This window comes from Gopherus evgoodei, chromosome 3 (genome assembly GCF_007399415.2).
Source record: "Gopherus evgoodei ecotype Sinaloan lineage chromosome 3, rGopEvg1_v1.p, whole genome shotgun sequence".
NCBI lineage: Eukaryota > Metazoa > Chordata > Testudines > Testudinidae > Gopherus > Gopherus evgoodei.
Genome location: NC_044324.1, coordinates 152346519 through 152373283, shown reverse-complemented (window position 1 = coordinate 152373283; position 26765 = coordinate 152346519). Strand labels below are relative to the sequence as shown.

The 26765-nt window shown below is 43.7% G+C and overlaps 1 protein-coding gene across 1 annotated transcript; it reads right to left on the bottom strand.

Annotated features, from left to right (window-relative positions):
• Positions 1–177: 177 nt before the first annotated feature.
• On the bottom strand, positions 178–21055 carry DESI2 (desumoylating isopeptidase 2). The gene is made up of 5 exons (XM_030557030.1): positions 20973–21055; positions 6997–7069; positions 5623–5716; positions 4578–4719; positions 178–2489 (listed from the first exon to the last, which is right to left on the bottom strand). The coding sequence occupies exons 1-5, from the start codon at positions 21009–21011 to the stop codon at positions 2259–2261; spliced, it is 579 nt and encodes a 192-aa protein (XP_030412890.1). The 5' UTR covers positions 21012–21055; the 3' UTR covers positions 178–2258.
• Positions 21056–26765: the final 5710 nt, after the last annotated feature.

Sequence of the window (26765 nt, the reverse complement as noted above, 5' to 3'; positions counted from 1 at the left end):
ATAATCATACTCTGACTAGTCACCAAAGGAAATTGCTGTCACAGTAGATTTGTCAGTTGTCTCGAACAATGACTTGTTACTGAGGGGGAGACAGAGAGAGTGTAAAATATGTAACAAAAAACTACTTTTAAATGAGATTATGGTACCTCATGTTTTCTCTAGAAATAGCTTATGTGATTTCTACAGATTGATTTTTTCAGAACTGAACACATTTTTTTTTTTTACAAGCTATTTTATCTGGCCTCTCTTTTGATGGTATTAACACACAATTACCTCAAACAGGAACCTAATATAAATTAAAGTTTGCAAACTTTTTCCATAGGGTCCAGTCTAACTCCTGCTGAAGCCAGTAGCAGCGATTCCACTGCTATCAACAGGAATTGGACTGAGTCCTCCTGGAAGTTATAAATAGAATGATGTAGCCTAATCTGCACTTTTGAAAGGTTAAGTGGTACTACTTGACTAAAATTTATATTTGTAACCTAAAGTATGGTTCCGTCCCCCCACCTGCAGCTGCAGCTATTAACAAAAACAAAGTCAGCATTTTCATTTAGCTTATTGAAACAAGTCCTTACTCTAACATAAGTTACATTTAGCAAATCTAGTGACGCCCTGGGGGTGCGGGGGGGGGGAGAACCATAAAAGGTGTTTAGTAATGCAGATCTCTGTGTGCACCAATCCGTTTATAAATGGTGTTCAGTTTTGGGGGTTTTTTTTTGCTGTTCACTGAAAGTTCCTTAAGGCAGTAAAATCTAAAACAGTCTCACTTCCATCTTTTGCTACCGTATTTCTATATACAATGTAGAACCTCACTGATTTATACTCATGACTGGGGGAACCACTGCAAGTTTCTAATTAACTTTCAAAATGCAGTAAGTGAACAATAAAAAGAATAAGGCATTCCATAATGTATTCCGATCACTAATTATAATTTAGCTTTAATTATAATCCATGAGCTACTAGCAAGAGTCTGTCATTTTCTAAAATAATTAAGTATTACATCTGCCAATTTGAGATGTAAGTAATAACACATGCAGATTAGTGGAGCTTTGCTGTGTGTATATGTAGGTGTATGTAATCTTCAAGTTTCTTATCTTCTATGCATATGACCAGAAAGTTAATGCCACAGATGGAGATAATGAATAAAATCAACTTCTCCCTATCACTTGTGTATGGACATATGAGAATCTAGCAGGTAATAATTCATATTTTGTTTTCATGAGTTAGGAATGGTTACAAAACTCAAATGAAGCAATCATGAGTAGGGGAAGTATGGCCATTCCCATCCCATCTGTGTGCTATGTATTACACTGCCCAATGTTACATGAAGCATACAAACCAATTCAAATACTAATGTTCTTAATCCTATTGTTCCACATTTTAAATTAAATAAACTAGACAGTGTGACCTGATGTGTGACAGTTTGAACTGGTGATACTCAAAATGATTCTACATCTCTACTCTAGCAGAACTTAAAATGAGGAGGAATATGGGGCAACTTTTAAAAATAAGAAATGTAATTACTATATGATTGAAATATGATGCTATGGATCAGATGCGTAAACACAATGTGGATTGTAATTACATATAAACTCTCCCCTCATATGTGCAAAACTCCACACTTTAGTTAATGTGGAGATCATACTTCTAGTAACAGTTTGTTACATACTAAACCAATCTCCCCACATCCTAGGATCTACCTTCTTATATCAACCACTCTAAGTGTACAGTACCCTGTTCACATATACAGTACTTAGCCATTTCTGCTCTATAGATCTCTGGCAACTGTCAGAAGTGAAGGAAGTTTACCTGCCTAATTCATGAAGACACTGGGCAAAATTTATCACTGGTGTGACTCCACTGCCCTTTTGAGTTACACAAGGAATAAACTGAGCTCAGAGTTTCTCTTCTTTCATGGTGGCAGGAGTCCTACAGGACTTGTAAACAGCAGTACACAATACTGTAAACAAATAACTTCAGTTCTGTTTTATACAAGATCTGTTATATAAATCCAAGTTCACAGAACAGGTGAAAGTGAAAAGAGAGGCTTCACACAAATATCTTCCCCTTTCTCCCAGAGATTCTTTTCACTACATTTATAATCCTGAGCTGAAGTAACTGGTCCTGGGGGTGGAGAGAGTCATTTTTCATACAAAAGAATTGTTCAAAAGTCAGCTCTCTAATTCTGAGTAAGGAAGCCAATTGCTGGAGATATTAAACTGAAGTGTTTAGAACTATTTATTACTTTGGAGAGAGATTTATAGTTTGGTATGGCGCCCAGTTCTAGATCCCGATGCAGAGTTTGACAGGGAAGCTGCTGCAGCATCCTCTGCTTCCTCCAGCTCATCCTGTAGTTCCTGGCTGACACTAGACTGAAGGGCTGCAGGAGTAAGCCATTCCTTCGGTAGGCAGCTCTGGAGAAATGGTATACAAGAGCTGAAATAGGCGAGGCGATTCACCCAACGTGGAATCTCTTTCCCACATAGAATCTAAAAAGAAAGAGGGGATTAGTGTTTGCCTTATAGTTAGATCACTAAAGTAGACAGATCGCTGTATAGAAAAATGAACTTCAAGTCCCAACTACTGCATCCTAAAGGCTTATATCAAAAATGTCAATGAGTCAGTCACACACACCCACCCTCCCACCCCACTCCCAAGGAAGTGGTCTTGGTAGGAAGATCAAGAAGAACATTCCTGTGGATGCTGTAGACGCCCATGTCACTTTAAAAGTCAGCTCTTAAATGAGAAGCATGAATCTGTCTAATCTGGCAAAAATACCCAATCATCTTTTTAGAAATCTCATACAAAAAGCACTGGAATGATATCAGAGTTTAGTGTAAGTTTCATATCTATAGAAAATTCCTCAGAAGTAAGGCAGAAGATTAAGAAAAAGCTCACTGTTCATATATAGATTTTTCTATAAAACTAAAAGAAATTAAAGCCACCAATGAAAGTCACAAAAGCAAACTCTCAAGAGACAGAAAACATCAAAGCTATATTTGTACACTTAACCTTAACTCTGCCCAGCTGCATATATTCATTATGATCGTTTTCAGTGACATGATCATACAGGACCATTGTCTCATTCAGTGAATAAGCTAAATGCTGCCCAGTAAATTATTCATACGTGAAGTGTTTAAGTTTATCAAACAGAAGACGAGAGCTGCAGAGCATACTGTCAGATGCTATTTTCCTTACAAAGGTTCAGTAAAAATAAGCATTTTTAATATAATGTTAACTATACTAAATTTTTATCCTCACAATATAATGGGAGGAGCACGTCTCAGTGACACCACACTGTCCAATTTTGGTTTCACTTACTCCAGTGCAAATTTGGAATAAGTTAATTGCTATCAGGAGTTCTACCTTGATTTTCATCATTATAACTGAACAGCATTAGTCTTAATTATTAGTCCTGCTTTTCATTACATACCTCTGTTTTATTAACTGCCCACTGTACAGGGTACAGCACAAATTTTGTGATCATGTAATTGAAGACTATGGATGAAATCCTTGTCCTACTGAAGTCAATGGCAAAACACCTATTGACTTCATGGAGGCCAGGATTGTACTCCATACATGCACAAGCAGACATAGTTAAGACTGCATGTACACTCATAACTGACATTTGACACTTCCCAGTTGCACTTTGTAACTGGAACACTTTTACTGTAGATTTTATTAAGTTTCCTTTAAAAAAAAAAGTAATAAATTCCATGAGGATTTATATAGGAAACTCTTCCTCTCTTTGGGGTGTTTTGATCAGCAGTAAAATAATTAAGCATTGAAATGCAAACCTCAGTAGAACGTAGCACAGAAAACTAAGTGATTGCAACAAGTAATTTTGAGGTAAGATTCCATGAACAGTGTTAACTCTCTTCCTTTATCTCTGTTCAGCAAAAATCGGGAGTATCTCCACTGAAGTGGATTTATATACTCACATAGCACCTGTTTAAGGGGAGGGGAGGATCTGGTTCATAGAGAATAAAACTGGAGTTTCTGACCTATAAGCGGCTGAGGAGACAGTATTAGATTTAAGGTGATTTTGTGGAACTTCAAATATTTTGTTATTTCGTTTCTAATATTAAACACACCACCACATTTCTGATAAGCTTGATGTATTTTCAAAGGTAACAGTTGCATGTTTGAGGATTTGCTGTTGCAATTCCCTTAAGAGTCATCCATCCTATTTTCAGCAATGACCTCAAGACTCCTAAGCCATTTCAAACTTATACCAACACCCATGATGGGTGAAAACATTATCTAAAGTTGTATCTGACTTGGGAATGTAGTTTCTTTGGGATAGTGACTGGGTCTTGTTTTCATAATGAGAGAAGAACATTGGTAGCATTCAAATAAAGTTAATTTACTGAGCTCTGTTGGCACTGAAGTCTTGGATTTTGGACATAAGCATAAGCATTTTGCCTGAAATAAGGGGATATTTACCTAAAAATGTTAGAAAAATACACTGGCAAATAAAGGTATACACAATCTACATGACAGGAAGAAAATACTGATGCTGTCCAACCATTCAGAAAGCAGTTTTGCAGAAAGGTATAAAGCCCATGTTTGTTTACCTCTGACAAAGCTGAAGAAAAATGATTACAGTTTTTGTGCATTAAGTGATAGGCATTTCCTTTAAATTCTTTTCCAAGCTCTTCTACAATTTTTTCTATGTCATCTTCCATGAAGTCAGTACTGCCTAGAACTACAGCTTCTCTAAAAACAAGGAGAGATAATAGGGTGACAATGCTTCCAAACTTAAGACACAAGACAAACTAATATTCTCCCACTGCTCTGTGGGTGATGTCGTAGTACACCCAAGTTGTATGTGGTTACCCTTCTATTCCCTTTTACTTTCTTCCTCCCATGCCCCACTCTTAATGTCCTCCATACAGAAGGTCTCCCCTTCTCCAACAGAAGTCCTCTCATTAAGCTAAGCAGAAGCATAATCTTTGAGAATCGGTTTTTTTTTTTAGAGAGGATACAATTTCTGTTTCCCAGATCTTTTAAAAGGCAGCTAGCACACAGCAGGTGAGCAGTAGATGAGAGCCAGCTGCTGGAGGTAGTGTCAGGGAAACATTAACAGTACTGTGGGAATAGAGATGAGAGGTGGGAAGCCTCTCAATGTTTCAGATTCCAAGGCCAGAAAGGACCACTGATCATCTCGTCTGACCTCCTGTTAACACAGGCCATACAACTTCCCCAAAATAAGTCATAGAGCATATCTTTTAGAAAAGCATTCAAACTTGATTTAAAAGTGAGTGATGAAGAAACTATGATGACAGTTGGCAACACCTTATTCAAAGGAAAAGGATTTCATGACATCTTATATTTACTACATAAGTACAATATTTAACAATAAGTTTATACAATGGGTATTTTGAGAGGATGAAAGAATACTTAATTTTGAACAGGGGTGCACAACTAGGAGATTCTTTCCAACAACAACATTTTCAATGCCTCGCAACTCCCCCCAACTTCCTTTCATGACCCGCTTGCAGAGAAATTCTATCCGCCCTGGGTGATAAGATTAGACTGTGACAAAAACTCAGGAATTAATGCAATAAAAGCGAAGTTTTAGTCTTCACACTTTTGACTAAAATAAAATACCTTCCTTACTTAAATTTAAATGTTTCTCCTAGTTCAGCAGCATTTCCTGGGGAAATTTCAAATATTCCAGAAAAAGGATAAGGATGACCACCATAAGCAAATTCTGAAAGAGAGTTCAGCAAATTTAATATAGCCTGCACAAATAAAATAAATAAATAAATAAATAAATAAAATAATCAGATGTGTAGCGGAGATTACCGAATGACCTTCATTTACTGGTCAATTTCTTCATAAAGATCTTAAACTGAAAAAGCAAATAAGGTGCTTGCAAGAGAAATAAATGCAGAGATCTATTAATGAATAGTTAAGATTACCAATTTTAACTAAGAGAAAGAACCAAAATTCAAATATTTTCACGTTAAATTTGCACAGTGTATTCTATGACACTGCCAGTGTAATATTTACATCCCAATCCCACCAACACCTGTATACATATTTAACTTCAAGCACGTGCATAAATATTTGGAGGACTGGCACCTGAAATTACTTATGCCTTAATATATACAAGATACAAAGCAAATGTAATTTGTCAGTTAGCATTACTGTACCAAGGCTGGTGTTTGAATCTCTTGATTTATGGATTTAAATTCTTTACTTTAATATTACTACATTAAATTTCCTTTTCTTTAACTAGAAGAAAAGCAGGATAAAGTACAAAGATCTAAAGTCTGTTTCATATCTGCTGGCATAAACACAGAGTTAAAAGGAATATATCACATAGCACACTAAGTGAAACTCCATTATCTTTCACAAGAAATTTCCTTCTGTCTCTGCAGAATAAAGAAAATGCTATACAGTACACACAACACAAGAGAGAGACTTTACATTACGCTCTGAGGGAGACTAAACGGTAACCTCATGCTCCCCTCCTCTCCCCCAAACTCACAACACACCCTTATCTTATGGTTAACCATGATCAGATGACATTTTTAAAGAAGTGCTTTGTCTACAAGAGATGAGAGTCCTGTTTAAAAAACCATATTAGTTAACACTTTTAAAAATACAATCTATCAGCCTAGTCTATACATGGCCTATTACATTGAAGAACTGTTATCTTATTCAGGAAGGAAATACATGATAGGACTGTATTAACATTAATCACAATTAAGAGTTCTAAACCCAAATTAAATACCACTATAACTCGTTTGCTCAGATATACTTATTTTTAACAGTTGCACAGCTACACGGATGCATGTGAGTAAGGATAGCCAGATGACTAGCATTCGAGGTTTGTTGCAGGGAGAGAACAAAAATATGAAACAAGATATGGGAACCAGACTACTTCTGCCCCACTGGTGGCATACACGAAAGATGGTTTGGGGTATAGATAAAGTGTTTTATCTAGAATGAAGAGTAAATTTAAAGTTTCCTGAATGTACATACCTCTGCCATACACCTCTATTCCTGAATGGAATACTCCAATTCCAAGGGAGGAAGTGTATTCGTTCATCCAATACTAAAAAAGAAAAAAAGTTCAAATGGAGTTTCCAGTACAAATAATTTATATTTGGGCACAAAATTGATCTGAATTATCTGTCCTGAATACCAAAGCGCAAGAGGTGAACATTCAGTGAAACTATGTAATCATTCTTTGGAAAGTCAACTACAGAACACACTATTAAAATTCACAGCCTTGGATTTGACTAATTCCATTAAGTTCTACTCTAAAAATGACATTTGTGAGCAATCAATCTCAAGATCTAAATTGTTTCTCTTGCCACTATGTTGCACATAGATTAAACCTCTCAGATGGAATGTGCTAGAAGCAGGTAAAGTTTTTAATACAAATTAGCATGTATTAGCATGGTCATGATTTTCGATTTCTTGTTAAGGAAAAGCAAAAGTAGGATTGTGCTGGTTTCTACAGCCAAGACAAACTGGTCTCAATTGTTATTTATAGTGACATCTGCATTTTTTTTCTCAGGGCAAGATAAAATTAACAAACAGCACTTCTGGCCACAAGTAAGCTAAAATATTGCACTCACCAAAAGCCACAGCAGTAAGCAACCATATTTGTGTACAAGTAATTTTTTTTTAAATGGTCAACCCTGTAAAATTTGCTATGAGATCTGAGTCAAGCAGATCCAAGTATCAATAGCAAAAGAAGATTTTGCAAGCACAGTTCAATTAACATTTCTGGTAATGTCCAGGCCAAAACAGAATTCATCTCATTCTCTCATAGCCATGCTCTACATGGGTAACAGCAGTAAAAACTAATGAAAAACCATAGCAAAAACAAAACAGATATGATCAAATAAGCAGCTCCAATGTTCAAGAGGGTGACTTTACAGTTATTTTTTTAGGATGCAACTGTAAACTGTGGTTTAAATTGCTAACGAAAACCATCACAAAGAACGACTTTCATCCATATTCTTAGTACACGACAGCGGCAGACAAAAATAGGATCAGATTGCAAGGCTTCAACACCACCCTCTGCAAAACAGGTAGGCAGTATGACTTCGTTAAGGCCGCATCCTAGATGCCTGACAGACATCCTATTCAATTGTGTAGACTTCACCTATAGTACCTTAAACTTTATAAATATGTTGAGTGTTTTGAACAACAATTATTGAGTAATCATAATTGCAGAATTGTGAGCAGTTTTACAAAAACTGCACAAAGCACGTTGGTAATTCGATTACTCTACCTCCAGTCGTACTGAAATTCTTATATTTCCATATATACTTCCAGTGAGATGGAATTAGCTTTCCCCAGAAATAGTAATTATGCATAATTACTACTTATCTGTACCTGCCATTGAAAGCTTGGTCACATTTTCTGCCTGAACAAGATTCCTTTTAACTCCCACAAAGGAGAGTAAATGAGATGTGGGGGATTGCAAAATACTGTAAAGCTGTTGGCAGCCTGTGTTAAATAATTTGCATACAATCCTTTCAAAGTACCTAAAATATGGGGTGAAAAATGGACAAAGACTGGTCAGAGTGTCCTTGTAAGTTTTAGAATCCCAAAACAATCCAATATATATATATAATTCCTCACCTCCATTATGAGCCTGATTCGTTTTCACATTCAGTAACGTGCATTTGGTCACAGTAAAAATACAATTGTTGTAAAAAAGGATTATTCTAAAACACCTAGGTTGATTTACATCAACTTAGCAGGGGTTAAAATTGAGTATTTTTGCACCAACAGCTCTATTGAAGAATTCTTTGACTAGATGAACATTAGTTGAAGTTGCCACTGGGATAAGGGAAAAATTATAGACATTACATCACAAAACAATACTATAGTTACAATTCTGTAGCTACTTTCTAAAAAGTTTCCATCAATACTAGAATTGTAAATTTATTCATTTAAGTCTTAACTGGCAGAAAAAGAGAGAGAGAATGTTACTTTGGACACAAACAATAAGCAAAAGACTCCCAAAACTTTACATTTTCATTACAATTGCAGAAAAGGTTAAGATTACTCCTGAGGGCATTCTGTGCCAAAAAATTTAGAATACTGTGTGCAGAATTTAAAAATTCTGCAAAATTTTATTTGTCAAATAAATGTGGAGGATCCAGCATGACACTGGGGAACACAGGCCTCTGGCTGCACAGAGGTGGGAGATCACTGTGCAGCTCCCCCCGGGACATGGCGGTGAGGCTGCACTCAACCCCAACACAGAGCAAGGACTGTGACTGCCCCAGACACATCCCAGGACCCTGCCCCTCCATGCCAGGTGCACCAGGTATGGGCGGCTTAGTGGGGGGATCCGGGTATGGGGCAGGGGGAAAACTGGATGCACAGGGGCTTGTTGGGGGGTTCTGGGTGCAACAGTAATGGGACTCTGCAGGGGGGTTCAGGAAAAGGTGGTTGGGGCTCGGAGGGGTGTTTGGTATGGGGAGGATATAGCTCAGCGGGGGGGGGGGGGGGAGCCGGGTGGCTCATTGGGGTGGTCCAGATGTAGGGGGAGAGGCTGGGTGTGGGGACTCAGTGGTGGCCCAGATGCTGGGAGCGAGGGGCTCAGTGGGGTGGAGATCCGGGTGGCTTGTCAAGGTGGTCCAGGTGCACGGGGAGTGGAGCTCATCGGGGAAGTGGGGAGAGGGAGCTCGGTGGAAGGGTCTGAGTATGAGGGGTCTGGATGCATGGGGCTTGTGCGAAATGGGGGAGCAGCTCCCTGTAGAGGGATCTCTCCCTCTGCAGCTGGGGAGTGATGAGTGCAGGAAGCGGGGGGAAGAGTTTGCAGAGAGTTTCCTGCAGTTGAGGGAGAAATCTGGGGGTGGGTCTGACCCAGCCACAGATGCTATGCGAGGGAGGAGGAAGTCCCATCCTCCCCAGCCCAGTCAGGACTAGCAGCTAAGCCTGGCACAGGGTAGGAGCGACCAGCCGGGTCTTCCCTAGTCCCACCCCCTACCCTGATTTACATCTGACGGCTGCCCTGGGCACCCAAAACATACTGCTGGGGAGGGTCACATGACTGCTCGTGGCTTCCCTTTGCTTCCCCATCAGAAAGTCATTTTTCTGCAGGGAAGCAAAGAAATCTGCATGGGACATAAATTCCGTACATGTGCAGAATTCCCCCAGGAGTAACAGATATCTATAACATTTAGTCTTATGTACTTGGGCCTTTAGACAGCCTTTTTTTAAAAAAGGAAGGTTACTCTCCACATGCAGTAACTGGAGTTCAAGATGCGTCCCCCTGCAGGTGCTCCACTTCAGGAGCGCATATACCTTGTGCCTTTGATTGGAAATTTTTGGTAGCAGTACCCATTCAGCCTGCACATGTGCCTACATATCCTTGTGCACCATACTAAGGTTATAGAGGGCTGACTGCCCTTGGTTCCTTCTCTACCACAAAACCACGTAGAGAAAACTAAAGGAGAGGATAATGGAGCACTCACATGGACACAGACCTTGAAGAACTCCAGTTACTACATAAGGCGAGTAACCTCTCCTGCAAGTAGCATCTTTGTTGGTGACTTCCTAGTAGCAACCCCTTATGGAGGTGGGAGCATCAGGGAGGAAAAAGAAAAAAAAGTCTATCACAGAACAACAAGTGTGCTGCTTACTGCAGTATCTCATCTTGCAGCATGAACCAAAGTATAATAGATAGAAAAAAATATATGCATTGAGCACCATTCTGCAGGTCTTGCAACAGACACATAATCTAGGGGATCTTCCTGAATAGCTTTGTTCTGTCCAAGTAAAAGGCTAATGCTCTCTTAACGTCCATTATATGGAAAGCAGACTTCTGTTTAGACTGTTTTGTCTTAGAAAAGAAAAAACTGATTTATGAGAAACTGAGAAAAAAGCATAGGTAAAAATTCTGGATGGGCCATGACATCATCTCCTTGGAGAACACAGTAAATGGAAAGTCTGCCCTTGAACCCTCATCTCCCCAACCCTTTGGGCAGAAGTGATGGTCACCAAAAAGGTCTTTTTCATAGACAAACGTAGCACAGAGTACGTAGCTAGTGGCTTAAAAGAGCTGTTTCATGAGATTGGGATCTCAACCTTCTACTTAACAATGTGGGGTAGGGACTCTAATCTGCAGAAAGATTCAGAAGACCTTTCAGGAATCTCACTGATCAGATGAAGTAAATATTGAGAAACTTTCTACTAGCAGGAGCAGAGATGTTTTTGCCACTAAATGAACCTTGACGAACTCACAGAAAGCCTAACATCTTCAATATCAAACAGGTAATCCAAGACTGTAGAAAGAGATGATTGAACAGATCAAAGATGTCACCACTTATACCAGAGAAACATTCATAAGTGGAGAAGGTAAGTGTATCTTGTAGATTCCTTTCTGCTATTTAAATGTACATTTTGTACTCCTGATGAACAAGGCCTCCTCTGTTCTTGAGAGCTATTGAGGAAACATGCTTGTAGGTGCAGAACATTCAGACTGGGGCCCAGCATCCGACCTGCATTCTGACACAGTCAAAGACTAGTCAGGAGCCACCACGGAGGGTGATAGGCAAGTTTGATGTAAGGAACCTAAACCTGTCTTGGCCAACAGGACACAATCAAAATTACATTGGCTTGGTCCTGCTTGATTTTGATGAGGATCTTTAAAAGGAGTTGGAGGATGTGCATAAAAGAGAATCTTTGTCCATGTAATGAGGAAAGCATCTCTTAGAGATTGGGGATCGAATCCCCCCTCTAGAACAGAATTTCCTGCACTTCATGTTGGCTGCCATAGCAAAGAGGCTGACTTCTGGAAATCCCCAAGCTAGGATTATTTTGTTGAGGACTTTATAATTTACAGAGAAATGTCTGCTAAGATCATCTGCCATGATATTTTGTATACCCAGGAGGTAAGAAGCTGAGATGACTATCTGGTTGGCTGTGCACCAGTTTCAAAGCTGTAATGCAGGAGTCAGCAACCTTTCAGAAGCAGTGTGCCGAGTCTTCATTTATTCACTCTAATTTAAGGTTTCGCGCGCCAGTAATACATTTTAACCTTTTTAGAAGGTCTCTTTCTATAAGTTTATAATATATAACTAAACTACTGTTGTATGTAAAGTAAATAAGGTTCCAAAATATTTAAGAAGCTTCATTTAAAATTAAATTAAAATGCAGAGCCCCTCGGACCAGTGGCCAGGATATAGGCAGTGTGATTGCCACTGAAAATCAGCTTGCGTGCTGCCTTCGGCATGCATGCCATAGGTTGCCTACCCCTGCTATAATGCTCTAGTGCAGATTAAGGGGAAAAACACACTCTGCCCTGATGGTTGATAGAATGCATGCAAACTGTGCTGTCTGTCATTATCTTGATGGACTTGTTTTTGAGTAAGAGAAGAAAGTGAAGGAAAGCATTTCTGACTGGTCTTAACTCCATTAGACTCCTGGTCACAACAAGAGCAATGCTTGCATGTTTGTCTTGGACTGTGTGAGGACCTAAATGTGCTCTCAATCCCAAGAGGGAAGCATCTGATGTTAACATGACTGTAGTGGGATTCTGGTTGAATGGAACTCTTGCACAAACCTTGCACGGATTTTTCCACCAGATGAATGACTGAAGGACCCAGCTGGGTATAAACACCTGTTTGTTCAGATTTAATGTACCTCTCTCTCACACGCGCGCACACACACAGTCCTGAGCCGCTTAAGATGCACCCTGGTGTTGTATCACAAAAATGTGTCCCAGCAATTGCAGACAAGTCCTTGCTGGAACTTGAGGACTGAGCTAAGCTCTGCCCGTTATCGAACCAAGAAACACTCCTATGAAGAGGATTTGCAGTGTAGGGGGTCAAGACTGATTTCTTGAGATTTGCAGATCTACACTTAGAAATAGCGAAGTTGTTGTTTGAACTGCTAACCGCACCTCCTGATGAGACCAACCTTTGAGGAGCCAATCATCAAGGTAGGACAGACTCATTCCTAGATGACACAGGTATGCATCTACAACTATTATGAGTTGAGAACACCCTTGGTGCAGATGACAGGCTAAAGGATAGGACCTGCTTGATTGTGATCAAGTATATAATCATTTCAGCTGCTAGGGTTACCTTCCTGAAATTCAGACGTCTGATATGCTTGTTCAATTGGCCTCCAACCTTTTGTTTATCTTGGATATCAGAAAGTGTGCTGAATAGAGCCCTTTTCCCTTGTGTTGAAGCAGAAGGGTTCTGTGGTTCCTAGACTTAAGAGCAATGAGATCTCTTGCATCAGCAAATGATTGTGAGGGGGTCCCTGAAGAGGGATGGGGAAGTGGGGGAGGGGCAGGATGGAGATAAACTGGATAATATAACCTGATGCTAATAGCTTCCAATACTCATTTGTCCAATGTTATAGTCTCCCATGCTCAATGGAATAGAGAGAGGTGGTGCTCAAATTGTGGACAAAGGGGTAGCATCATGCAGCTGAGAAACTGGTTATTGGGTCGACTCTTTGATTGAGCACCAGAATTGGCATTTGGATGATGTTGATGGCTGGGATGACATGGCTGAGGTAGCTGCATACTATTTTTTTTTAAAAAAAAATATAAAAGAATCTCCATCTCTGAGCCAGTGGTTCCACTAGTCTACAGAAGGCAGAAGATTGAGCAGGATGTGATCTTTGCACTCAGGCCTGATAAATTCTCTCTCATTTCTCCAAAGATCTACGTTACCCTAGAGTCTTTTAGGGTATGTAGGGGGTGGTTACCCAGTCCTGCCTTGCAGGGCTCGAAACAGCCCAGGAGAGGGCTGTGGCTGTGGCTGGGGCAAGAAGCCTGGGCTAACTGGGGAAAGTAGGCTCAGCTGGGGCCATGCCCCAATCGGTCCCAGCTGGCCCCTATAAGAGGCTGTGAGCCAGAAGCTCAGTAAGTTTCCCTCTGCTTGGAGAGGGAGAAGGGCCTGGCTGCAGGGACCTAAGCAAGGCACTTTGATTGGAAGCAGGGCTGAGGAAGGGCCGGGGTACTGGGAGCTCCGGCCTGGAAAGCTCCAGGTTGCAGGCCTGACTACAGGCTGAATAGGTGCAGGGTTGCAATGGGGCAGCCCATGGGTAGGCAGAGGCAGCAGGTCTGAACCCCTTTGCCCAGTGGTCAACCTTTTTGGCTGGCGGGCGCCAGCCGAAGGACCACTGCGGCAGTGGAGCACCCGCCGAAATGCTGCCAAAATTCATCGGCATTTCGGAGGCAACGCCTCTCGATGACATCACTTGTTGGCGACAAGTGTTGTCATAGAGAGGTGTCCCTGCTGAAATGTCGCTGCGGCATTTTGGCGGGTGCTCTCCTGGGGGCCAGGATGCGGGTGCATTAAGATGTCCCCGCAGGCACAGCGTTGGGGACCTCTGCCTTTGCCTGTGATGAGTGACTTATACTGCAGTCTGCCCCAGTGAACAGGGGCAAGATGGAGACTGGGCAGTAGCCAAGATTGAGGTAAAGTGGGGATACTGGGTAGGGGTTCCCCTGGGATGTGGAGACCCAGAATTGTGGGGGTACTGCCAGGGAGCAGCACCCAGTTAAAGGGGCACCCGGGTCCTGGAAGAGACATGGGGGGCCAGCAGTGGTGGTGAGACACTGGCCTGAAGAGGGCACTCCAGAGCCTGGATGCTAATTCCCAAGGACAACTAGTAGGAGGTGCTGCCTGGTGAGTCTGCCCACGCTTACAGTATGAAGAAAGTCATCTGCAAAAAGCTTGTGGCCCTCAAAAGGTAAATCTTCCACGGGTACTCCCCATGGAACACCTGACAACTGAAGACAGGAAGATCACTTCATTACTAGGAATTTACCTTCATTTATTATGGTGCTAAACTATTCTTAGTGTTCCTGTTGCAAAAGGCCAATAAAACCATTAAACTTCTCATAATTCAGGTAGTCTTATTTTGACATCAGCACCTGGCAATCAGCTATCCTGAACTGTAACGTTGCTGAAGAGTAGCTTTTACAACCAGAAAGGTTTAGACATTTCTGGTACTCAAAAAGCCACCCCATATATTGAGAAAGTTCCTTACCCCTTTCACTGACTGCATCCACATGAAGAGAATTTGGTGCTGGATGAGAAAACAAACATTTAGAATGCCTGACTGGGATGTAGTATTGTTTATTGGGCCGCTTGCATGTAGGGTGGGGCTGTCACCGGAGTTTGCCAGATGGTGTTGGATGGCTCAAGAAGGGCTTCACTAATTGACAGCACCATCCGTTCTGAAACGGAAACATGCAATATGTCCAGGAGCTTGTGATGGGATTTCTAGACTTCCTCTAGGGGAGTCTGCAGTGCATCAGCAACCTGCTTCATCAAGTCCTGTAACTGCTGAAAGTCATCAGCTACTGACTGTGGTGGTGACGGCATTACTGCCTTGTCAGGTGAGGATAAAGGTATATGTGTAAGGGAGGTTGGGGGTAAATCTTCTTGCCTCTTGCTCTTCAAAGGTCAACTCTACTGACTCAGAATGGAGGGGAGAGGTGGATGGTACCAGAGAATGTGTCTCTTCTGGAACTGAGTAGGGGCCCCTCAAAATAACTGGTGGTACATTGCCCATCAATCCTAGTAAGGCCAATGAGGAGGACCATGAGGCATGGTGGGGAGTACCCAATGTTGGTTATCCCAAGCGTTGACAAGCAGAATACCAGACCCCTGCCTTTCTTCTTTGTGCATCAGGAAATAACATCACCTGAAATAAACTGGAGAGCCTTGAATGGAAAGTTCTGAGTCTGAATGCTCCTCCACCTATTGCACAACCCCTCCTCGTGGATACTAGAAATTGGGGAAGAGGTAAGTCTCGCAAAAACATGAGCAGTCACTGACCCAGCAGACCTCAATACTGAGAGGCATCCAGAGGTTGCAAGGAGGGGAGACTCAGGCTCATTCAGTACCATCAGGTCTTTCGGATACCAAAACACCTGTGGAGCCAGGAACACAACAGAATTTGGTACAGGCACTAGCAGCAGTAGCTAGGGGGACTGTGGAATTCATTGAAGCTGTTCCCTTAGTAACAGTAGTCTTTGGTACCAAGCTCTTTACTTCTGAGGTCTAGGACTTACTCTGGGTACCACGAAGCAGTCTAAGACTTCAATTATGTGGAGCCTCACTAGCACACTGCTTGTGGCTGGAGGTCTCTGGTGACTGAATCTTCTTTGAGGAGAACTTTCTGTTCTGTTCCTCTTATCGCACTCCTTAATCTTTGAGTGGAAACCTCGGTACACCGTCATGGTTATCTGTACCTCTCTCATGGAGAGCATCGGACACCAGGACCTCAATGCTTTCTTCACTGGGGAGGGTCTCGGTAACCATGATGTTGACGGGGCACTGACAGAAGAGGAGGGTCTCTGTACCCGGGTCCGAAGTTGCTCTTAAGGCTTGCTCCCTCATTAAGAGCTTATTCTTTATTTCACTATCCTTACAGGGTCTTCCTTTGAGAAGGGCAGATCTTGCACTTGCTGGGGACAGAGAGTGCAGTGGGGCAGCTGCCCCACTCATGCGTGGAAGAGGTTTAGAGCAAGCCAGAGAGGCTGTGCGGAGGCCTAGCCAATCCTGGAAGGCCTTATTGGAAGCCAAATCAAGTGGACGCTTGAAGGCCGCCAATCAGGGCCAGGCTGGGCCCTATAAGAAGGCTGCAGGGCAGAGAGGAGCTGAGTCTCTCCCTGGAGGGCAAAGGAAATAAAACTGGCTTTTAGAGAAGCACCTAAGACAGAGCAGTGCTGGGCAGGGGCAGCAGAGGTTGGGAGAGCTCTAGGTTTACTACTGCCAGACTAGGGCCCTGACACAAAGGGGCAGAGAAGGTGCTGGAGCTACAGGGAAGTGGCCCAGGGAGGTAGGCAGTAGAGGAGAGTTGGAGGAGGGCAGTAAGTGGCTGCCACTAGAGGGTCCCTGGGCTGGTAATAGTCTTTTGGTAATAGTCCAAGAATTAATTCAGCAAGTACCAGTCAAACAGTCCATCCTGCACAGCAAATGCTAATACAAGATTACAGTAAAAGTCAACTAGGCCTAAGGATTGGATACTTATTCCATTAATGGACCCACAATATTGTTTGCTATTCTGTATTGCACAATGGAGAACACTGGTCACTGAAATACTTAATACTTAAATATGCTGAGGCATACTGGGCTAGCACTGGTTTGAGAATATTCTGTATATTTCATGAATGTTTTAGTGAATGTGTATGCACCTGTAACAGTGCAACATTTCCCAACTTACATCAGACTAGCTTAAAAATAGCAGGAAAGTAATTTTCCGTGTGATGTTCCTTTATCAAGGAAAGGAATATTGGGCCAAAAGGTTCTGTGGTAGCTAGGAGGGCAACAAGTGTATAAAGGAGAATTAGGAAAATGGGATAACTGATGAAGTGCATGTGTCTCATCACACTTGAGAAGAAATTGAGGAGGGAGGCATACATTCAGCCTCTACTACCCCCAAAAGATGCTATGGGAATACTAACTTGTGACAAAAGAATGAGGGGCTTTATGCCAGGAACCACAGGAGAAACCAAGCTCTGACCGGATAACTGGCAGTGCCTAATTATAGAAATGAACTGTGAGGGATGAAGAACTCACCCCATGAATGAAGGAAAAACTCAGATTCTAAGATCAGAAGGGACCATCATGATCATCTATTGTGACCTCCTGCACATTGCAGGCCACAGAACCTCACCTACACACTCCTGTAATAGACTTCTAACCTCTGGCTGTGTTACTGAAGTGCTGCTGATGGAGACAGCTGTAATAAGTATATGCTTGGGACAATAGTTATACCACACTGGGCTAGGACATAAAGTACTGTTTCCCAGTAAGCGGCCCAGGGAAACAGATAGACAAGGGGAGAGAAGGAGGACAGTGAGGCTGCTGCCAGAGGGTCCCTGGGCTGGGACCCAGAGTAGAGGGCAGGCCTGGGTCCTCCCCTTTCCCCCTTGCAGTACACCCAGCCATTGGCCGTAGGGAGCGGCCATTATACTACGCCAGATCCCTAACAAGAAGGATTGGACTCAAAGGGCGTGGTTGGACATGGTGACTGGGGTGTAGGACTGCTGATCACCAACCCCTGGAAGGGGGTGCTGATGGATTGAGGGGCACTATGGGAGGGCAGTGGCCTCAAAGAGGACGCCGCTGAACAGGGAACAACATGGGTCCAGAGACGCCAACAGAGGGCAAGAGGATGGATGGGACACCAGGAGGGGGTGCTCCACTGGACGGAGCTAATTCCCAGAGTCACCAGCAGGAGGCGCCAGGTGATGAGTCCCCAACCCGTCACAGGACCCTTCATCCATAGAGCAAACAAACAAACCACAAGCGTACTTTAAACCAATACAGCAGTTACTGTCAGGGAAAAGCCTATCCAAAATATATTTTTCTAGCTAGTTTTATTTAACCACGCCTGCTATTCCACTATAAAAGATTATAGAATAATGCAGAGATTCTCAAGCTGTGGTCTGTGACAAGCTGGCTGGTGCCGGTTCTCATTTCTAGCTGGAAACTGTCTTAAATCCAGATAAAACACACTTTGTTTTCTTATATTACTTATCCACGTCTCCTGGTTCTTATATCATTTGATTCCATAGCATTTGAGTACCTTCCAGTAAAACATTAAGAAATTTAGCAATTGCTGTAGATGTCAAATGGAAATTACAGAATTCCAAAAGGAAGGGGAAAGTTGTCTCCATGGGGCTGCGAAGGGGATGGAAGTGGTTCATAAATCATGCTCTCTTAAGTTATGGTCACACCATGAAACAGTTTGGGAACTCCTGGTCTAAAGAAATAAATGGGTATGATACTGAAAGAGTATTATGCACTTCTGATCCTCCAGAAATAGCAAAAAAAAAAAAAAAAAAAAGGTCTTGTGCATTATGGCAGATTGAAAAGGAATGCTCGATTTAGCTTTCAAAAACAGCAGAGTAAAGAAACAACTTACTGCCCCTAAGTTAGAAAAGACAGCTTTACAAGTGAATTTATTTATTCTCTTAGTACTTCATTAAAAGTTTAACGAATAGCTACTTAGTGAAGTACAGTAGCTTCATCATCATGCAGTCTAAGGAAATATACAAAAGAATTTTAAAATAATACTCAATTTTGGCACAAATAATCCAGGAAATTCAGAACTGGTGAGTCTACAAGAACCAGAACCAACTGCTCACCAATTCAACATCTCTTTTAAGAGAAAATAAACCTCACAGAATAATCATCCTCTCTCTAAATCAGGGGTCGGCAACCTTTCAAAAGTGGTGTGCCAAGTCTTCATTTATTCACACTGATTTAAGGTTTCGCGTGCCAGTAATACATTTTCACATTCTTAGAAGGTCTCTTTCTATAAGTCTATAATATATAACTAAACTATTGTTGTGTGTAAAATAAATAAGGTTTTTAAAATGTTTAAGAAGCTTCATTTAAAGTTAAATAAAATGCAGAGCCCCCCAGACCAGTGGCCAGGACCCAGGCACTGTGAGTGCCACTGAAAATCAGCTCGTGTGTGCCACCTTCAGCACACATGCCATAGGTTGCCTACCTCTGCTCTAAATAAAGAAATCAAAAGAGATGCAGGGCAAAAGGACGACTCAAAGTCAGACAGCTTCAGAGGTTTAAGTCACCCTAAAAGTTAGAACATTAAGCCTTATCTAGTCCAATGATCCCAAATGCATACTTCAGAAGATGTGGCAACTGACTCTTTACCAGGCCAATCTCTATTTGAGAAAGACAGACTTACTCTCCTGGGTAAAACAAAACAAGACCATCCAGCGTACTAAGAGCGGCCACAAATATCAAATGTCAGAGGGGTAGTCATGTTAGTCTGTATCCACAAAAAACAGTGAGACCCCTTAAAGATTAACAGATGTATCTGGGCATAAGCTTTTGTGGGTAAAAAAACAATTCTTCAGATGCTGTTGTTAGTTCAGATGTTCGTTGTTTTCCCAAATATCAAGACTTTCTGTGGATCAGCAGCAACAAAACTGTGGTTTTCTCCTGGTTAGAGCCCTATATAAAGGAATTAAACTTGATGCAAGCTTTCACCTAACTGAAAGCTCAGCTTTCACTCTAAGGGCTTATCTACACGACCCGCTGGATCAACAGGCAGCGATCAATCCAGCAAGGATCTCGTATAGATGTGATAAGTCGACCACTGAGCGCTCTCCTCTCGACTCTAGTACTCCACCAGAACAAGGAGCGCAAGTGCTCAGTGGTCCACCTACTGCAGTGAAGACACCACAGTAAGTAGATCTAAGTATGTCAACTTAAGCTACACTATTCAGGTAGCTGAAGCTGCCTATCTTAGACCAACCCCACTTGGTAGTATGGACAAGTCTTCAGAAAGCTTCCACTGTCCCTCATCATGTGGAGCTCAGTCTGATGTTTAGTCAAAAGTTCTCTCTCACCTTATCCAGAAGACGACTCATTAGAGTCTCATCATTTCATCAGGTTTCAAAACCACATAATTATAAAGTACAGATTTGTTTGCTTTGCTCTGAAGTCGTTCTCACTTTTCAATTTCTGTCTTTGATCATTGTGTTTCTTCTCCCCACCCTTTTCATTTTAATCATTTCCCCTCGTTTGTTCTTTTGGTAAATCAAGGGGAGTCTAAATCTCAAATTTATACTATGTTCTTCACTACATCGCTAGGAGGGCAAAGTTTTCCATCAGATATGATCACAAGTCGCCCTTGTTACTGCTAATAGATGGTGTCCTCTCTCCTAAGGCTCCTGCATTCAGCCAACAGCGAAGCCTCTCGCCCTCCGCCCGACTCTCTCCCACCTGTTGATGCCCCGGCGAGCCTCTCCTTCCCCGCACAATTAAGCCCCCAACACACCAGCGCGGCCCCAGCGCCCTGCTACCGGGGACGCACCCTCCGCCCGGCCCGGCTAACGTGGGGACCCGACCGCAGACGGCGCTGCTCCACCCCACTGCGCTTGCTGGGAGCCGAGTCCCGGGGACACGAGCAGTGGGATCCCGGGGCTGGGGGCGCCGCCCGGGGCACGGCGCGGCCGGCCGGCCCGCACTCACCATGTCGTACACGTTGAGGATCACCAGCTGGTTCGCCATCCTCCCGCCGCCGCGCCGCGCCCCGCGCTGGGGCCTGTCAGGCCGGCGGCCGCGGGGCGCCCGGAGCTTGGGCGGGCGGGACCCCCGGGGGGCGCCTCCTCCGCGTCCTGCCTGTTGCTGCAGGCACCATGGAGCCGCTGCCGCGGGGGGACGGGGCCTCGCCCCCGGGAGAGACGCTCGCCCCGCGGCAGGCAGAGGGGGGAAGCCGGGACTCAGGGCTGCGGCCGGGGCGGGGCTCAGCTACGTCACCGCCTCCCGCTCAGGCCCCACCCCGACCTCTTAGGCAGGGGCAGGGCGGCGCGGGGATCCGCCCCCGCGCGGCCTGGGCGTCCCTCCAGCGGGGACAAAATGGAGCCGCTCGAGTCCGCCCTCAGCCTCAGCCAAGCCTAGAGGCCAGGTCCCGGCATGCAGCGCGGCGGGGAGACTACAGCTCCCGGCATGCCACGCAGCGCGCGCGGGCCGCGCTGGGTTTCCAACACCGCCCCGGCTGCTGCCCAGGGGGAGGCCGTGGGGTGGTCACAGCAAGACATGGAAATATACCTGAGCTGCAGTTAGCGGGGGCTGCTAGCCAAAGTTTTATTTTAAGTTCTGTAGGGCAGTGCCAAATACAGCTATGTACACACGTCATTCCTCCCCGAATACATCTACAAAATAAAGTTTTCTGTGTATTCTTGAATCATAATCCCTAGGTACTATCCTGACTACCCAGCACAATAAACTATACAACTTGCTTGTACAAATACTGGTTCGTGTTTTCAATACTTAAAAACTATGTTAAAAATTCATTAATAGAGCCTGTAAACTAAGCACTGAAGCTCCAATCTTTAAAGCTGCTTTGCACAGGCAGATCCCTGCACCCATGAGGAAGGGTGTGAAGTATTGGTGCCTTGCTCACATCTCAATTACCTACAAAACACACGAATGTGTTGAAATTTTGATTAACATTTGTTCCTTTAACTCCAGTGCTGGAAAAATTGTCCAGTGTTTTGCGACTAAGCAATTTTTGGAAGAGGTGAAATGTGGCACATCAAAAAAACAACAACCTTCAAGCTTTTCAATATTCAAATGTAGAGAGATTTGCCTTCAACTCACCTATGGAATATACCCAGGGGGCACTTCTCCGCATCAATACATGAGACAGGAAGAATCCACTTGCTTTCTCTAGAGAATGGATGGGAAGAGATTAACCCATCACTTTCTGCATAATTTTCATAACATTCATTATAAAAATAAAATTTAAGTTTTAATCCCAAGGGTTCTGCTATTGACCTACACGTGAAATGAGTATAAATGGATGCAGCACTATCTTTCTAAGGGTGCAAACAGCTTCAGGGCCTCTGTTGCAGCTCATAGCTTTGGCAAGCTGGAGCAGAATGCAATCAATAAAAATGGTTAATTGCACAGTTGTTATTCCAATGAGCAGCTGTAAAACTCACATGATTGTTGACAATGTTACTGCTGCTTGGGGAAGCTAGGAAGAAAAACCAGAGGCAGGTACTGGAACTATTCACAAGAGCGAAGGCTCGATAAAATAGAGGCGGAGGCAAGAATAGAGTAGCAAAAAGCTTTTCTTCCCCCTACACAAACACTAACAGCAGATAGGTTGCAGGACAGTTAGAATAGCAGTGATCTTCCCTTCAGAGGTAACTGTGAGGTAAGAGAAGAGAATATATAAAGTCACATAGGCACAAGGCTTTGCAGTGGAGAACAGACAAAGACCCTTTTCTCTTCCTGCCACTAATCTGTGGTGTCAATTCAAATGTAATCAGACATCTATTTTTTCTTCCCATATGTTATGAGAGATGCAGTCCTCAACAGAGTCCAGGGACAGCACTCTGGTGAGATGATACTGAGCTTCCTCTTAGGCCTGGTCTACACTATGAGTTTAGGTTGAATTTAGCAGCGTTAAATCGAATTAACCCTGCAACCATCCACACAACAAAGCCATTTTTGTTGATATAAAGGGCTCTTAAAATCGATTTGTGTACTCCTCCCTGATGAGGGGAGTAGCGCTGAAATCGACATTGCTGGTTCGAAATAGGGTTAGGACGCAATTTGATGGTATTGGCGTCCGGGAGCTATCCCACAGTGAACTATTGTGACCGCTCTGGACAGCAATCTGGAGTCGGATGCACTGGCCAGGTAGACAGGAAAAGCCCCACGAACTTTTTGAATTTCATTTCCTGTTTGCCCAGTGTGTAGAGCTGATCAGCACAGGTGACCATGCAGTCCCAGAATCGAAAAAGAGCTCCAACATGGACCGTACGGGAGATACTGGATCTGATAACTGTATGGAGAGACAAATCTGTGCTATCAGAACTCCGTACCAGAAGATGGAATGCCAAAACATTTGAAAAAAATCTCCAAGGCCACGATGGACAGAGGCCACTACAGGGACTCAACACAGTGCTGCGTGAAACTTAAGGAGCTGAGACAAGTGTACCAGAAAGCCAAAGAATCAAATGGATGCTCTGGGACAGAGCTGCAGACATGCCGCCTCTACGCTGAGCTGCATGCAATTCTAGGGGGTCCGCTACCACTACCCCACCCCTGTCTGTGGACTCCGATGATGGTGTACTCTCAGCCACTATGCCTGAGGATTTTGCAGATGGGGAAGATGAGGAGAAGGACGAGGTTGAGGAGAGCACACAGCACACCGTTCTCCCCAACAGCCAGGATCTTTTTCTCACCCTGACTGAAATACCCCCTCAACCCTTCCAAGGCGGTATCCCGGACCATGAAGCCGTAGAAGGGACCTCTGGTGAGTGTACCTTTGTAAAAGGTTTAAAAGCAAGTGTTTTTTAATTATTAATTTGCACTGAGGACTTGTGATGCATTCGTGGCCAGTACAGCTACTGGAAAAGTCTGTTAACGTGTCTGGGGATGGAGCAGAAATCCTCCAGGGACATCTCCATGAAGCTCTCCTGGAGGTAGAAGGTTTCTGGGGAGAGCAGCCTTATTCCGTCCTCCATGGTAGGACACTTGACCACGCCATGCTAGTAGCAAGTAATCTGGTATCACTGCATGACAAAGCCTGGCAGCGTATGATCCCAGTGTTTTCTGGCATTCAAGGAACATCCATTCTTTATCTCCTCAGGAGAGTGATATCATTCATGGTAACCTGGTTGAAATATGAGAATTTAATTAAGGGGACATTCATAGGTGGCCGTTCCTAGGGGTCTATTTGCCTGTGGCTGAAAAGAAATCCTCCCTGCAGTTAGCCAAGCGGTGGGGAGGAGGGGCCCAGTGGCGCTAAGCTGTTTGCGTTTGGCTAGCAGGAATCTTCCCTGATACCAGCCATGAGGTTGGGGAAGGGTTAAAGTGATCATCACAGAGAAAAGGATGGAGGGGGTTAGTTTGGTTTCTGCGGCTGCACGTTAACGCGAAAATCGCAGCCCTAAATGGACAATTCAACGGACTTTGCTTGGTATGGGAACGGAGAGCGCTGCTATTATGAAGGTTGCAGAAGCCGAAAGACTATGGCTTACCATGGCCACCTGCAAGCCGAATTCTGTTGCCCAGAGTGTTTGATTTCTAAAACCAAAGCCGCAGGCACTCAATATAAGATGCAAAAAATGACCTTGTACTGAAATCACATGTGCTATGTAATGTGAATAGTGTTGTTCACCGTGAAAGAGTATACCCATTGTTCTATAAAATGTATCTTTTTAAATATTTCTCTTCCTTTTTTTCCTCCCACAGCTGCAAATGTTTCAAGCCTCCCTCCTCCATCCCAAAGGCTATCTCAGATAAGGCAGCAAAAAAAATGCATGTGCAATGAAATGTTCTCTGAGCTTATGCAGGTGTCCCGCACTGAAAGAGCTCAGCAGAAAGTGTAGCAGGACACAATAGCACAGGATGGGAAAGCAGCCAGTGAACGTGAGGAGAGGTGGTGGCAGGAAGATCAGAGGAGGCAGGATGCAACACTGGGACTACTGTGGGAACAAATGGACATGATCCAGCATCTGGTGGAGGTATAGGAATGTCAGCTGGAGAGACTGCCACTGCAGCCCCTGTTTAACTGCCCTCCCTCCTCCCCAAGTTCCATAGCCGCCTCCTCACCCAGATGCCAAAGAATGCTGTGGGGGGAGGCTCCAGGCACCCACCCATTCCACCTCAGTGGACAGAAGGCTGTCATTCAACAAGTATTGAAGTGGCCTTTTCCTTCCCTCCTCCCACACCCCACTTGGGCTATCTTGTGAGTTATCTCCCTATTTTTATAATAAATTAATAAAGAACATATGGTTTTTAAATGATAGTGACTTTATTTCCAAGCTGTCATCGAAGGGGAGGGCGGTTGGCTTACAGGGAATTAGAGTCAACCAAGAGGGCGGGTTTTCATCAAGGAGAAACAAATAGAACTGTCACATGATACCCTGGCCGGTCATGAAACTGGGTTTCAAAGCTTCTCTGATGCGTAGCGCTTCCTGATGTGCTCTTCTAATCGCCCTGGTGTCTGGCTGCTTGTAATCAGTGACTAGTCAATTTGTCTCAACCTCCCACCCTGCCATAAACATCTCCCTCTTACTCTCACAGAGATTGTGGAGCACACAGCAAGCAGCAATAACAATGGGGATATTGGTTTTGCTGAGGTCTGAGCAAGTTAGTAAACTGCGCCAGCGACCCTTCAGATGTCCAAATGCACACTCTTCCACCATTCTGCACTTGCTCAGCCTAGAGTTGAACAGCTCCATACTACTGTCCAGGGTGCCTGTGTATGGCTTCATGAGCCGGGGCATTAAGGGGTAGACTGGGTCCCCAAGGATAACTATAGGCATTTCAACATCCCCAACAGTTATTTTCTGGTCTGGGAAGTAAATCCCTTCCTGCAGCCATTTAAACAGACCAGAGTTCCTGAAGACACAAGCGTCATGAACCTTTCCCGGCCATCCCACGTTGATGTTGGTGAAACGTCCCTTGTGATCCACCAGTGCTTGCAGCACCATTGAAAAGTACCCCTTGCGGTTTACGTACTGGCTGCCTTGGTGGTCAGGTCCCAAGATAGGGATATGAGTTCTGTCTATCGCCCAACTACAGTTAAGGAATCTCATTGCAGGAAAGCCATCTACTATAACCTGCACATCTCCCAGAGTCACTACCTCTGAGAGTAGCAGCTCAGTGACTGCGTTGGCTACTTGCATGACAGCAACCCCCACAGTAGATTTGTCCACTCCAAACTGATTCCTGACTGACTGGTAGCTGTCTGGCGTTGCAAACTTCCAGAGGGCTATCGCCACTTGCTTGTGAACTGTGAGGGCTGCTCTCATCTTGGTATTCTTGCAGTTCAGGGCAGGGGAAAGCAAGTCACAAAGTTCCATGAAAGTGCCCTTACGCATGCGAAAGTTTCGGAGCCACTGGGAATCATCCCAGACCCGCAACACTATGCGATCCCACTAGTCTGTGCTTCTTTCCCAGGCCCAGAATCGGCATTCCACGGCATGAACCTGCCCATTAACACCATGATGTCCATATTGCTGGGACCCAATCTTTGAGAGAAGTCTGTGTCCATGTCCTCATCACTCTTGTCACCACGCTGCCGTCGCCTCCTCACCTGGTTTTTCAGCTTCTGTTTCTGCAGAAACTGTATTTATTACATTATTGTAGTGATCAGATTTTTTTCAAAAAGTATTCTTGCACACAAAATTGTAGTTCTAGCCTCAATATTTAAAAACAATTAAGTAAACATAATGAAAAGTATACATTTTTTTAAATGTGCAGGTGACTTCTTGCTTGCTCTGGACTTATTGCTCCTAC

What these genes read in the sequence shown, in the direction of transcription:
- DESI2 (XM_030557030.1), bottom strand. Translation starts at nt 21,011, where the DNA reads ATGGCGAACCAGCTGGTGATCCTCAACGTGTACGACATG. An exon ending in TCCTCAACGTGTACGACATG is followed by an intron (nt 7,070 to 20,972) that starts GTGAGTGCGGGC and finishes TTTCTTTTTTAG; the next exon opens with TATTGGATGAACGAATACAC. An exon ending in TTTCTTCAGCTTTGTCAGAG is followed by an intron (nt 2,490 to 4,577) that starts GTAAACAAACAT and finishes CTTTCTTTTTAG; the next exon opens with ATTCTATGTGGGAAAGAGAT.